Source organism: Venustampulla echinocandica, assembly GCF_003357145.1.
Source record: "Venustampulla echinocandica strain BP 5553 chromosome Unknown scaffold_9, whole genome shotgun sequence".
NCBI classification, from domain to species: domain Eukaryota; kingdom Fungi; phylum Ascomycota; class Leotiomycetes; order Helotiales; family Pleuroascaceae; genus Venustampulla; species Venustampulla echinocandica.
Window position 1 is genome coordinate 779176 of NW_022474214.1, and position 12659 is coordinate 791834.

General features: G+C 50.7%; 5 protein-coding genes across 5 annotated transcripts; 2 read left to right on the forward strand and 3 right to left on the reverse strand.

Annotated features, from left to right (window-relative positions):
• Positions 1–16: 16 nt before the first annotated feature.
• BP5553_09000 (p-loop containing nucleoside triphosphate hydrolase) lies at positions 17–1721 on the forward strand (the record flags this gene model as incomplete). Its single annotated transcript, XM_032017623.1, has 3 exons — positions 17–60; positions 129–201; positions 258–1721. The coding sequence occupies 3 exons, from the start codon at positions 17–19 to the stop codon at positions 1719–1721; spliced, it is 1581 nt and encodes a 526-aa protein (XP_031866266.1).
• Positions 1722–2934: 1213 nt separating this feature from the next.
• BP5553_09001 (Uncharacterized protein) lies at positions 2935–3468 on the reverse strand (the record flags this gene model as incomplete). Its single annotated transcript, XM_032017624.1, has 1 exon — positions 2935–3468. One exon carries the CDS (start codon positions 3466–3468, stop codon positions 2935–2937), a length of 534 nt encoding a protein of 177 aa, XP_031866267.1.
• Positions 3469–6404: 2936 nt separating this feature from the next.
• BP5553_09002 (uncharacterized protein) lies at positions 6405–6773 on the reverse strand (the record flags this gene model as incomplete). The annotated part of the gene is made up of 1 exon (XM_032017625.1): positions 6405–6773. The coding sequence occupies one exon, from the start codon at positions 6771–6773 to the stop codon at positions 6405–6407; it is 369 nt and encodes a 122-aa protein (XP_031866268.1).
• A 1180-nt stretch (positions 6774–7953) lies between these two features.
• Positions 7954–9766, forward strand: BP5553_09003 (Uncharacterized protein; the record flags this gene model as incomplete). Its single annotated transcript, XM_032017626.1, has 3 exons — positions 7954–8043; positions 8142–9481; positions 9565–9766. The coding sequence occupies 3 exons, from the start codon at positions 7954–7956 to the stop codon at positions 9764–9766; spliced, it is 1632 nt and encodes a 543-aa protein (XP_031866269.1).
• Positions 9767–10375: 609 nt separating this feature from the next.
• On the reverse strand, positions 10376–11966 carry BP5553_09004 (p-loop containing nucleoside triphosphate hydrolase; the record flags this gene model as incomplete). The annotated part of the gene is made up of 6 exons (XM_032017627.1): positions 10376–10402; positions 10478–10858; positions 10917–11478; positions 11542–11640; positions 11710–11751; positions 11812–11966. 6 exons carry the CDS (start codon positions 11964–11966, stop codon positions 10376–10378), a joined length of 1266 nt encoding a protein of 421 aa, XP_031866270.1.
• Between the last annotated feature and the right edge of the window lie 693 nt (positions 11967–12659).

Genomic DNA, 12659 nt, shown 5'->3' on the forward strand with positions numbered 1-12659 from the left:
ACGACCTCGATACATAATGGCTGACGCTCTAGCAAGTAAGCTGGAATCTACGAAACTTAGGTAAGTCATATTATTCGTATAATCTGGTCCAGCCTGTCGCTTGCATGGAACTTGCTAACCCAAAGCAGTGAGGCCGCTGGGTCGGATGACTGGAAGAAGGACATTAAGCTACCAGCGAAGGACACGAGGCACCAGACAGAGGTACGCTCCTATCGCGACATGCCGCATGTTTGTCGCTCTACTAATGCCGCCTGCAGGATGTCACGGCTACCAAAGGCCTCGAGTTCGAGGAGTTCAACCTTAAGCGAGACCTGCTGATGGGAATCTTCGAAGCTGGATTCGAAAAGCCATCACCGATTCAAGAGGAGGCGATCCCTGTTGCGCTTACCGGACGAGATGTGCTAGCCCGAGCAAAGAACGGGACTGGCAAGACAGCAGCCTTCGTCATCCCTGCCCTCGAACGCATCAACCCCAAGAGCTCCAAAGTCCAATGCTTAATCCTGGTCCCAACACGAGAGCTGGCTTTACAAACATCCCAGGTTTGCAAGACTCTAGGAAAACATCTCGGCGTTAATGTTATGGTCACCACCGGCGGTACTACACTGCGAGATGATATCGTACGATTAGCGGACCCAGTACATATTATTGTTGGCACGCCAGGAAGAATCCTCGACCTGGCAGGAAAGAATGTTGCCGACCTCAGCGAATGTCCAATGTTCATCATGGACGAAGCTGATAAACTCCTCTCCCCCGAATTTACCCCCGTCATTGAACAACTACTTCAATTCCACCCCAAAGACCGCCAAGTGATGCTTTTCAGCGCCACCTTCCCGATCACCGTCAAGGCCTTCTCCGACAAGAACATGCAAGACCCGTATGAAATCAATCTCATGGACGAACTCACCCTTCGTGGTATCACACAGTATTACGCCTTCGTTGAAGAGAAGCAGAAAGTCCACTGCCTCAACACACTCTTCTCCAAACTCCAAATCAACCAATCGATCATCTTCTGCAATTCAACAAACCGTGTCGAGCTCCTCGCCAAAAAGATCACCGAACTTGGATACTCCTGCTTCTACAGTCACGCTCGAATGCTTCAAGCAAATCGTAACCGTGTCTTCCATGACTTCCGCAACGGTGTCTGCCGCAATCTTGTCTGCTCCGATCTCCTAACCCGAGGCATTGATATCCAAGCTGTCAATGTCGTCATCAACTTCGACTTCCCTAAGAATGCCGAGACCTACCTTCATCGTATTGGAAGATCTGGCCGTTTCGGACATTTAGGTCTTGCGATTAACCTCATTAATTGGGACGACCGCTTCAACTTGTACAACATCGAGCGCGATCTAGGAACCGAGATCCTGCCCATCCCCCAAACCATTGAGAAGAGTCTCTATGTTTATGATAGCCCGGAGAACATCCCTCGACCCATCTCAAACTTCCAAACCAACCGTCAACCCTCTGGACGGGAACAATCACAAGCTCAACCCCAACAGCAGTCGGGCAACCAATGGGCAAATAACCAAAACTACAATAATAATCGCCAGAACGGATCGAATCAAGGCCAGGTCCAGAGACAAGGCCAAGGTCAAGGCTTCTCTCGCGGCAATGGTAGATTCGACAACACCCGCCGAGGAGGTGGCCAGAGCGGACAAGGCCGACAGAACGGATACGAAGGGCAGAGAGGCGGGCGTGGCCAACAGCATGTCCCGGCTCAATAACCGAACCAAAATTACAATCCTTGCATGAGCTGATGGATGTTTGATTTTGTACATATTCCTTTCCTTTTTTTTCGCTTTGCGATAGACTCGAAGCGGCAACGTCAAGAGATGGTTTGTTCTCCTCGCAATGGTTAGTCCTCAGGGTGTTCTCCGGCCCGTCTGCCATTTCGTTTGGTTTATTACGATCTCTTGCTCGGAGCGTGGCTGCGTGTTTGTAACATACGACTTTCTTTTTTTCCATGTTTCTCATTGGACGCCTCTCATATCAGACGAGGAGCAACTGGCAGCATACGTTCAGCGGCTTTGAATCTGATATCATGACTGGATGGACGGCGTGCAAGGCGTTTTAGGGTTGATATCACTCACACGAGTGGTGTCTGGAGTCTGGATTGGCGGTACTTGCAAGAAGGGCATGACTGGCTGGCGTCGGTAGAAAGAGAGCTCTATTTCCCTATGCTCTAATGGGCCCACCGTTTGGTGGCCTAATGGTGGATGGATGGATTGTATGACAGGGCATTTATGCTTGGCGACGCTCAAACAGCATGCGATCATTCGAGAATAGAGGAAGGGTGTTAGGGGCGGATGAATGTGCTTGCAGGATACCCTATGGACAATGATTGTTACTCTTCGGCCGTTCTAAAGAAACGAAGAGCTTGACATCGGATGATGGGAGTGGAACCAAAACGACAAAAAGAATTCACCAAAAAAATACTTTTTGGGGAGGAGAGGGCTGGTTAAAATGTGGCATAGCTTCTTATTGAGATTCCTTGGGGGCTTGATAGTTGTGTTATTTTTTTCTGGCTAATGACAATATACCTTCTTCTCTCTATACCTTTGATTGTGAGTGATGTTACGTGTCCTGCATATTCCTCGACTTCACAACCTGAAAGATGAAATCAGAAACAACGATGTGATGAATTCATATGATCGATGTATCTAGTTATCACTGCCCTCTGTTTTCTTGCGAAAAATGCTGCTGCGAGCTTTCTTCAATCCTCGGCCCGCCGTGCCTCCAAATCCTTTTTATCTGCACCTTTCCGATTTGTCTTGACCTTGAGAGCATCCTGGTTCTTCAATGTGGTCCTGTCCAATCCATTCGTCCAGCCTCACGACTTTTCTCTAGGATAACCTCAAAAGCCCAACTCAAGATGCTAGCTATTCGATTCAACGTCAGAAACGAAATTAAAGGTTTTATTGCCTCTTATTCTTCTTTTTAATTTTTTTTTTTAGGCAAGCCCTTCCAACCATCACCGTCTTTCAGATCTAGCCCTGATCTCCCAAGAATAGTAAGAAACTCTTCGTTCTTTGCTAAGTCTTTAGATTTGATGTCGAATACCTTTTCGAAGATCGGGGCAAGATCGTGTGCTGCGCAGACACGGAAGTCTCCACTTTCGACTCTCTTCTTGATCCGTCTCTCCAAGCGTTCATTGAGGGTTTCTTCGATGATACCCTCCAGTGTTTTATCGCCTTCGACAATCGAAGATTTAAGCAGGTGGACCTCGTCGGGCGTGAAATATGGAAGGTCGATATAAGATGCATCCATGATTCGGTCGAGCCGTGCTTGAGCATCCGGAATTTCTCGAAAATTCCGAAGGTCATACACAAAGACGTGAACTTTGTACCACAGACATGGTTGATTTTTCAAGTCCTGGATAGTGGTTAGAGGTGTGGTTTTGAGGTTTGCCGCTGCGGTTGTGATCTGCTCGATATCTAGGGGCGGGGCCGACGAGGTGCTCGTAGATGCCATTCTGAATGTCTAAGTTTATGAGTTAATGTCAGGATTATTCAACTATAAAGTCCGCGATGAGTCGGGGCTGCCCTTTGAATGATATAGGTACGGTATGTGTGGTTAGACAAACTATCGGCCCTAACCAACCAGGTAGTGGTTCCGCAGCACCCACGGCCATTACCCATATATGTCTCCGATATCGAGCTTCTACTGTTGTCTCCATACAGTCTAGATAGTCGGCGCGTAGTCCTTCGAACTACTTCGTATACCCTGTTATTCGAATATCTGGGTAATGGCCTGGGCCTTATACTCATAATACCGGCGAAAAAGAGTTTTGCACCAAATTCGCCCAAGAATGCGTCAACATTACCCACCAGCTTGGGACTTGGTTCTAGAGCCAACACCTAAGGTACCAAGTACCATACCGTATGGTATTGATCGCAGCGTGGATACATCGCCCTCGGCGTGCGATCGTAGCCCGCCAGATCGCGGAACGACTCGAGCAGGTCCTTTGCCTCTTCGTAGTATTTTGTATTTTCTTTACTTCTCTTACTACGTCCCGCCTTTAGACGGGTACAACGTAGCCAATAGAGGTACTCTCTTGATCTGGCCCATCCTTTAGATGTACATGAGGACTATAGCGTGCCTTGCCGACACCTTAGCTGCTTATGTTCCTCTACATCCCTCGAGTAAGCCACCCCTCTCTCGTCGACCTAGACCCTTCGTCGACTTATACCTTAATTCTTTACCTTTTGCTCCCTCTACCTTCACCCTCCAACTAACCTCCGGTGCCAAATACAAGATAACCTCAGCCTTTGTTAGGATCCTCCTGTAGACTCACGATCCGATTAAGCACGATTTTCCCCTTTGTACTTTCGCTATCGAGACAGAAATATCGCACGCGTATCTCTTGAAATCGAGCCGACTCGGGAAGCACTCTATCACATTGCTTCGCTTGGGCCACGGTGCTCGTTCTACAATCTCGGTCAAACCATTCCTAATTAGGGCGTTAGGATAGATGTCCTCGGACTTCCGGGTTGATATCGGCTAGAAGGCTATTTGGATGAATTTCTGGATTGTTAGGGTTAAACCACGGACTATAGATATTGACTTTGGCTTTGATAGGAGAGTTCCTGGCAGGGCAATCTGTTACCTATTGGATATATCTAGAAATCAAGTTTTAGTTATTTTCTATTCAAAATCCTATCGCGGGGACAAAACATGTATACAAGAAAATATACTGCAACATACGCTTTTGGCTTTTTGAAGGTAGTATCCCCCTCAGGTTTTGTATAATTCGCATGCACGACGGTCACTAGGCTGTTGCCTCATCCTTCTCAAAGCTAGTTGCAATAATCGGGTAGGTCACTTTCAGTAATCCAACTGTTACACCTGGGTAGTTTCCGGATGCCATGTTATTCTAAACTATAAAAGAGCCTTGATGCCACTTTACAGCCCAGCTATGTATGACATCGACTTGAATTTTCGTTAAGCGCTCTAACGCATCATGTTGTTGGTTTAGCAATACCCTTTCCTGATAAAAATACCCTGAACAAAAGAAACCTACGTTGCCTCCTGTGGTTCTCGTATTGCACGAATGATCCTACATGTACTGAGTACACGTAATCTCCGGATATCTTTATCGGCATCCCTTTTCTGACGCCGCAAGTAAGAGGCCCAGATGGCCAAAGAGCGGATGCAGGTTGTGGGCGTGGAAAAGAGACAATGCTCGGAGAGGATTCGTGGAAGCCAAACACGTATGAACAAGATGGCTTCGTTACAGCACATATGTACGAAGTAGGTAGGCAGGTAGGTAGGTACACGGTAAAGGATCCCACGGAGAAACCGTGTCCGAAAAAATATTGAACAAGAAAGGACATGGCATATTTCAAAAGTAGGTATCGTAAGATTAGCAGCGAGCAGCTGGCCGCTCCAATTCTCGAAGAGCTGCTAGAATGGGACCCGAGATGCTTCACGGCAAAACCATTATGATGTTCCATGCGACGTACGTCAGTCAGTGCAGCAAATTACCTTTTCCCCATCTTCTCTGGGTGCGAGTACTACGTACCTCGTTGCTGTACCTATCGCGGGCTACCTATCGGGGGATGCCTATGGGGAAATACAAGAGTACCGTTACGGTACCAAAGTTCAGCAAAGTACGGGCGCCGCCGGTCCAGTTCAGCCGCGAGGACCGGTTTGAAGCCACAGCTGCTCATGCATCGATAATTCGATATGTTCTGTGAGAATCCCGTAGGCGACTCCTTGCCTAAGCTTCCCCAGACCCGAGGGAACTTTTTCTCATGCGAACCTCATGCGAACCCGGGCCCTACGGAGAGAGTTAGGCTTTTAGGCTCTTTAGGCTCTTTAGGACCGTTCACGCGAGACTCCGAAGCCACGCAGACAACGGGGCCTCAGGGTACTACTATCCCAGGGGAAGGGGGGCGTGTTCTGTGACACGACGGTCCACGGCGTAGGATTAATTGGGATTATTCAGGGTCGCGTTGTGGCCCTGTGGGGAGGCGGGATCTGCTCATTCTGACGAAGGGGAGAGCTGTTTTTGGAAATGCGAAGGGGGTGCTGCTTCGGCGATCATGAGGTGCAGGATCATGATGCAGCTGGAGTAGATGGCGGAGGGAGATGGTGGCGAGAGTGAGAGATGAAGATGTGTAGATGCGGGTTGCAGACGACATTGCAGGGAGCGCCCGAGGGAGCTTTGGCGCCTGTCCGTTGGGTTTGGTGTTTTTGTTTCAGTGTTTTTGCCCGCCTCTTCTTGGTACACTTCGTAGTAGTATTCGTATGGCAGTGGGACCAAGGACATACATCCACGTATGAATGGTTCATGCTTTCGTTCTTTGTTCCAGATCCCCCCCTTCTAGCCTCACGAGCCTCTCCTAGGATGTTGGCGTTCGAGGTTGGATATCGCTCCCTCCGTCCTCCGCCCGTACCATCCCGTCCTACGAAGTACATCTCCGCCAGGACCATGAACTACCGTATGGGATGGGCTCTGGAGTCGCCGTTCGCCGCCATCGACAGCTGCTCCTCGGAATGCCGGGCTCGGCAGTCCAGTGGGTCAATAGGGAGGTTGAATAGGTAGGGTGCTGACACTCCCATTGAGTACTCGGATGTGTGGCTATTCCTGAACCTGAACCCGAATCTGAACGTGAACGCTCACGGTCACGCTCTCCGTCCCTCTTCGTCTCGACTTCTAGAGCATTACTGTTATTCCCCGTAGAACGTCCAGAGGGCGTCCCGAGTCCCGGCGCAATGCTGGCCGGGTTCGCTGGGTTGGCTGGGACGGGCCTGGAAGTGGAAGGACAGGACATGTACCGGCCTAGTTTGCGTCCCCAGGCTGGAAGCTGTGGGCGAACGTCGATCCTGGCGGCGTCTGGGAACTTGTAGCTCCGTAACAGCAGCTGATTGCATGTGAAGGCACCTGGTTCTGCTATTTTCCTTTGCTTGCTGCACGACGTACGAGCACTGCTGCACTGCACCTCCGTAAGCCGGGGGGAGGGAAGGAGATCTGTGGTTTTGTGGTTTTGTGGTTGTGGATGTTGTGGATGTTGTGGGTGAAGGGAGGGTTATGGAGGATGGATTGGATTGATTGATAGATTGATACGCTGTTACAGCACTTACAGGTACTGTACATCCAGAGCAAGAGTCGTCCTGCTTCGTACAATACCTACCTTACCTTACCTTAACCTAGGTACCGACGAAACCAGACTGTGCCGGGAACTCCATGGGTGCCATCTCGGTGGTACTCCCAGACTCTCCTATGCCTCCGTCCCCTATATGTCCTCTTCCCTTGGGCTATATATACAGGATAGGATATAGCCAGGTCTGGAGTATATCATCCACCGTCCGCAACGTCCCGTCCCGCCCGGCGCTCTCTGGCTTCTCTGTTTGTTCCATGCCCGAGGTAGAGATACATAATATATATAATATACCCAGCTGTCTGGACCGCCTCTTTTCCATCTCCACATTCTGCCTCGGAGAGATTCGTCGCTTCTCTTCTCTTCTCCAGCTGCCAGGCACGTCTTAGATTGCACTTGCAGGCCGTACTATACCAAGCCGGCGCCCCACGGCAAATAAATAAAGTTCGAGGCCTTCGGCCCACACCCCACCACGAAACTACGCACGACAGCACCTCCGCCTCCGACTGCGACTGCGACTCGACCAAAAAAACATTCCTACAATACAATCCGAGCCATTCCCCCTTCCCAAGTGACGTCTCGCCCTTGAGCCCTCTCTCCCTCCATCCAGCAACCCTATCGCCGTCCAAGGTGCCAGGCAAGACACCCCCAAAGGAACACCACGAGCCCACGCACACATTCACAGCAAAGCAAAGCACCGCAGAGCACCAAGTGCAAGTGCAAGTACACCACATACCACCGCCACATACACCATCTACACCACATACATCATCGACCCGAGATCATCTCTCCCGCCCAGCGAGCACGCGTAACCACGAACACAGCTCTGGAGGCCCAGGGCCCAATCACAATCATGACGTCCATAGTAAGAATCCTCCCTCCCGTGCTTGCCCTACAGGCTGTCTCCTCCGACACTTCGACGTCCTCTGTCTCGCGCATTGCCGTGCGTCTGTTTGCCGGCTCGTCCATCTCATATATGGGCACGGAATTCCGTGGTCCTCTTACTCTAGAAACCTGGACTGACATGTTTTGCGCCTCTAGTTATGTCTTGCGCACTATTGCGACACCCACGGTCCGACGCCCTTGATGGTCACCGAGGCCCTACCCGTGGGTTGCACAACGTGCTTCGAAGAAGGCTCTGAATTTACAAAGGAGTTTGGGTCCCGGAGACCTAGCACAAGCACGCGATCGTTGAACCCCTCGGATGGTGTGGCCAGGGGAGTTCGCGGCGGCGCAACCAGAACCAATTCCACCGCATCCGCATCTTCGGATAACAAGGAGAATGATATCGAGCCCACCGGCCTCGGCCTGTCCAGCTCGCAGGCCGTATACTCCCCAATCGAGTCGCCGACGCCCCCTGGAAGCCCAAGAGTGGCAGCGCTACAAGGCGGACAGAATGGGAACCATCGCAGGCGCGACTCGAGCTTCCGCAAGACGTACGATGAGAACGACAAACGGAGAGCAATCCCGTGCGAGAACTGCGCTCTTACTCTGCCGAAGAAAATGAAGGAGGATCCCTCTGCAAGTGCAAAGCCTGACAATAGTAGTCCAACACTGCGAACGCGCAAACCATACGAACGAGTCTCCGTCCCCATTGAGGAGCCTTCGCCGCCCAAATCCGCATCTGTCTCTGCAACCTCCTCCGATTCCGAAAACAACCCAATTACCTCGAAATCACGCCGCCGCTCCCCCTTCACCCGCGCCGGTACATCCTCCAGCAGCTCCTCCTTCAGCTCTACGGCCTCCCACGACCACTTCGTAGACTACACCTCCACCCACGAACCCCTAGCACCCACCTCCTTCTCCATTATCAGACAATCCTGCCTACGAACACTCTCCTGCGAGACCCTTCCTCCATCATCATCCACCACGCAATTCACACACAGCTCTCCTACCTCTCCATTCATCAACAGCCCGTTTTCCTCCGGCCCCTCGTCCTCAACGACCACCACCTCGTCAGGAGGCCCAATATTCTTTGGCGACCCTTTAGCGGGCTACACAACCGCGTACATCTTCCGGATCCCCGACCCGAATGCGCGGGGGAGGCGCCGTGTTTACGCTCTCATGGCACTAACAACGCACCGGGAGCGCCTTGCCATGCAGACGTTCTCCTTCCTCTCCGTCGCTTTCCGCGATCTTGCATCCTGGATCCAGGGCCTCGCTGAATCGGAACTCGAGCGTTCAGAAGCAGCGAGCTCTCCGCGCGGCACAGCGAACGGTGATACCGGAAGTGGACGGGGTAGTGGTGGTACGCCTACGAGTTCGTTCCTACAAGGCAGGAACCGAGGTGTAGATGGGAAGTTTGCGGGAATGAGTTTGAGAGCTAGGGGATTGGCGGAACTAGTCGGCTTACCAGACTTTTTTATCGAGTTGCATGCGAGGTTTGTGAGGCTGCTGATCGAGCTGGGGGTGTTACTTGGCTCCTGAGTTATTTGGCGGGCTCGGGGAGGACCGGCGTAATCAGATCTTGTGGCGTCTGGGATCAGGACTGCGAGTCAGCTTGGAAGGCACACCCCTCTCTCCTCTTTCCAACTGAACAGAATACAACGAAAGCACAAGGAACACGAAAACGGGACAACGAAAACGAAAACGAGAAGCAAACGACAAAACCCAAAACTGTACACGAGGCGCAAGGCACCGGGGGGGATCATCAATTCAGCGGTTAATAGCGTCTTTAGCATAGCATCTCGGGCGTTGTGTTTTGATTTTTTTTTGTTGGGTGTACGAAAGGGGAATGGGGAAACCCTTGGTGTTTTGGTAGAAAGGGGGGACAAACATGTTACTTGTAGGAGTACTTTTGCGGGTTCAATCGAATTAGGAGCGATGGTTTTCAGGTTCTTCTTTGATAGCGGCTTTTAGCGTTTTGGGAAGAAGCGCTCTTTTGCTGGCGCTTTCGTAAATAAGGGGAGGGAAGGCGGGGATATGAGACTGTTAAAAGCGAAATAATACGCTGTCCCTTGAAAAGCACCACGGGCTCGGTTTTCACGTTGGTAGCATTCTAGGTTTTTAAAAAGCCAAGACGGAAAGCAAAAACAATTAAAACAAGTTGTCAAGTTTACATAAATCTGTGTCTGGTGGTCTCTTGATCTATGATGACCCTGTTGGTACATGTGAAGACTCCCGCTTTCTCCCGTACTTCGTAACTGGAGGAGAGAGGGCAGGATCTAGAATTGTGCCCCGTTGCCTAGTAGCTAATATTGGCTTGAGCAGCCTACATATCTTCGATTACCCCTTTCGATCTCTTCTCTGTGCATACATTAACTTGTATGTTTTTTCTACTTGTAGAAATCGAATTTGTTCGCCTATGTCGAAAGTGTTAGAAAGGGAAATTTTTCTGTCTTGCCTTTGAAAAAGGATAATGGAGGGGGATTGCTTACCTCTTGTGCTCCCTTGACCTGGCTTGAATACGCATCCTCAAGATCCGATTGGATGATATTATACCTGTTCTTTCTCACAGCCCGCAGCCCAGCTTCCTGCATGATCGCGGCAATGATAGCACCGCTCAAGGGATCATTGCGCACGATTAAACTATCTAGATCAACTTCAGGAGACAAGGACATCTTGGATGCAATGGTGGTGAAGATCAACCGTCTCTCTCTTCGATCCCTGAGGTTGGGGAACTCGATCTTTCTGTCCAAACGTCCGGGACGGAGAAGAGCGGGATCTAGGGTATCGGCTCGGTTGGTTGCCATGATGACTTTGACGTTGGAGGTTTGATCGAATCCATCCATTTGGTTGAGCAACTCTAGAAGAATACGCTTCACGTGAGTTAGAGATTGTTGCTCTTTTAGGTTAGAGGGGGTCAAAATAACATACCTGCACTTCTCTGTCTGCGCCGGTTTGGGCGTCGAATCTCTTGGTGGCAATGGCATCGATCTCGTCGATGAATATAATAGATGGAGAGTTCTCGCGTGCCATTCGGAAGACATCACGAACCATGCGAGGACCTTCTCCGAGATATTTTTGCACAAATTCGGAGCCGACGACTCGGATGAAACTCGCCGTGGTTGAGTTTGCCACTGCCTTTACCAACATAGTCTTCCCGGTCCCAGGAGGCCCGTACAAAAGAACACCGCGAGGTGGGTCAATACCGATTTGCTTATAAAGGTCGAAGTGTGTTAGGGGGAGTTCGACGGCTTCTCGGATCTCTTGTTTCTGCATATCCAAACCACCCACATCTGCATATGTCACGTCGGGCTTCTCATCCGCCCCTAACATGGCAATAGAGGAGTCGGCCTCGGGGGGAAGGATATCAACAAGGGCGTTGGAGTGGCGATGGAGTGCGACGGATGAGGAGGGTTTGAGGAGCTCGCGATCGAGGGTTGAGAGTATTCGGACGACATAGTTGGATCCTGTTGATGATTGAACGATGGCCGTGCTGTGATATTGTCAGCGGGGCTTCCCCAAACCAAGCATTTGCCTGGTGCTATGGCGGTCTTACTTCTGATCGATAGCTTCCATAAACTGTCCAATGACCAGCGGCACACTCTGAATGCGCTTGATCTCTTCTTGGGCTCGCACCAGCTCTCTCTTTAAGCTCCTGGGGAATATCAGCATCGGCATCAGCATCTGCAATGACCGACATCGCATCTATAAAATGAGGCTATACCTTTGCTCGTCCTTGATGTACTCTTCTTGAAGCTGGATATATCTGCCATTCCTTAGCCATGCTGCCCAAACCATCGCCTCGGGTATTATAGCTATAACTCACTCCAGATGCCGTTGCAGCTTCTTCAATGTGGAATATTCGTCTGAGCCATCGGAGGTTAGGCCCTCTAGCGAGTCGATGTTCGGTATGGAAGACGGGAGCTGTTTTCGATGAGGCGCCACCTGGTTCGCCGGGTTCTCGACCGCAACATCGGCCATGGTCAATCAGGTTCGGGTATCTAGACCGACTGTTACTTTGCAGATGAGCAGAGCAGCGGATTCCTTGCGGGAGGGGAGGGGAGGGGAGAGGTTGTTGGTGTTGGAGGAGCTGTTGCAGAAAGTGGTTGGTTATTATTATGATGGATGAAGTACGGGAGTAGAGATGTTGATAGAATCGCGTGCAGCGCAGGCAAGCGTTCCGTGACGACTTGCAATTATCGCAGCCTGAGGCCCGACATGCGGCAGCACATTGGCACATCGGTACATTGGTACACTCGCACCTCGTTACATAATAAGGCACCAAGACAGCAAGGCACCAAGGCAACAAGGCGCCCCAGCTGCAGGCGGTCAGCGAATCAGCCCGTTGTGCCGATTCTGCCGATTCCCTGCCAATCCGGGCCATTCTGCCGCCGGCCACCGCCGCCAGGTGGACACCGTCACGGGGAGAGAGTCACATCATCGTATTCTGTGTTCTGGATCCTGTTATACTTATACTCAAAGTTGCTGCTACCGTACAAAGTGCAAAGTGCTGGGTGAAGTTACTACTGCAACTGTGCTGTAACGAAGCTGCCACGATTATTATTACTATTATTATTATTATTATTATTATCAGTATTATTACTATTTGGTACCTCTCCGTCCACTTCCACTTGGAGGCTGCTCTGTGAGCCAGTCGTGCTAGTGTTTGGGCTG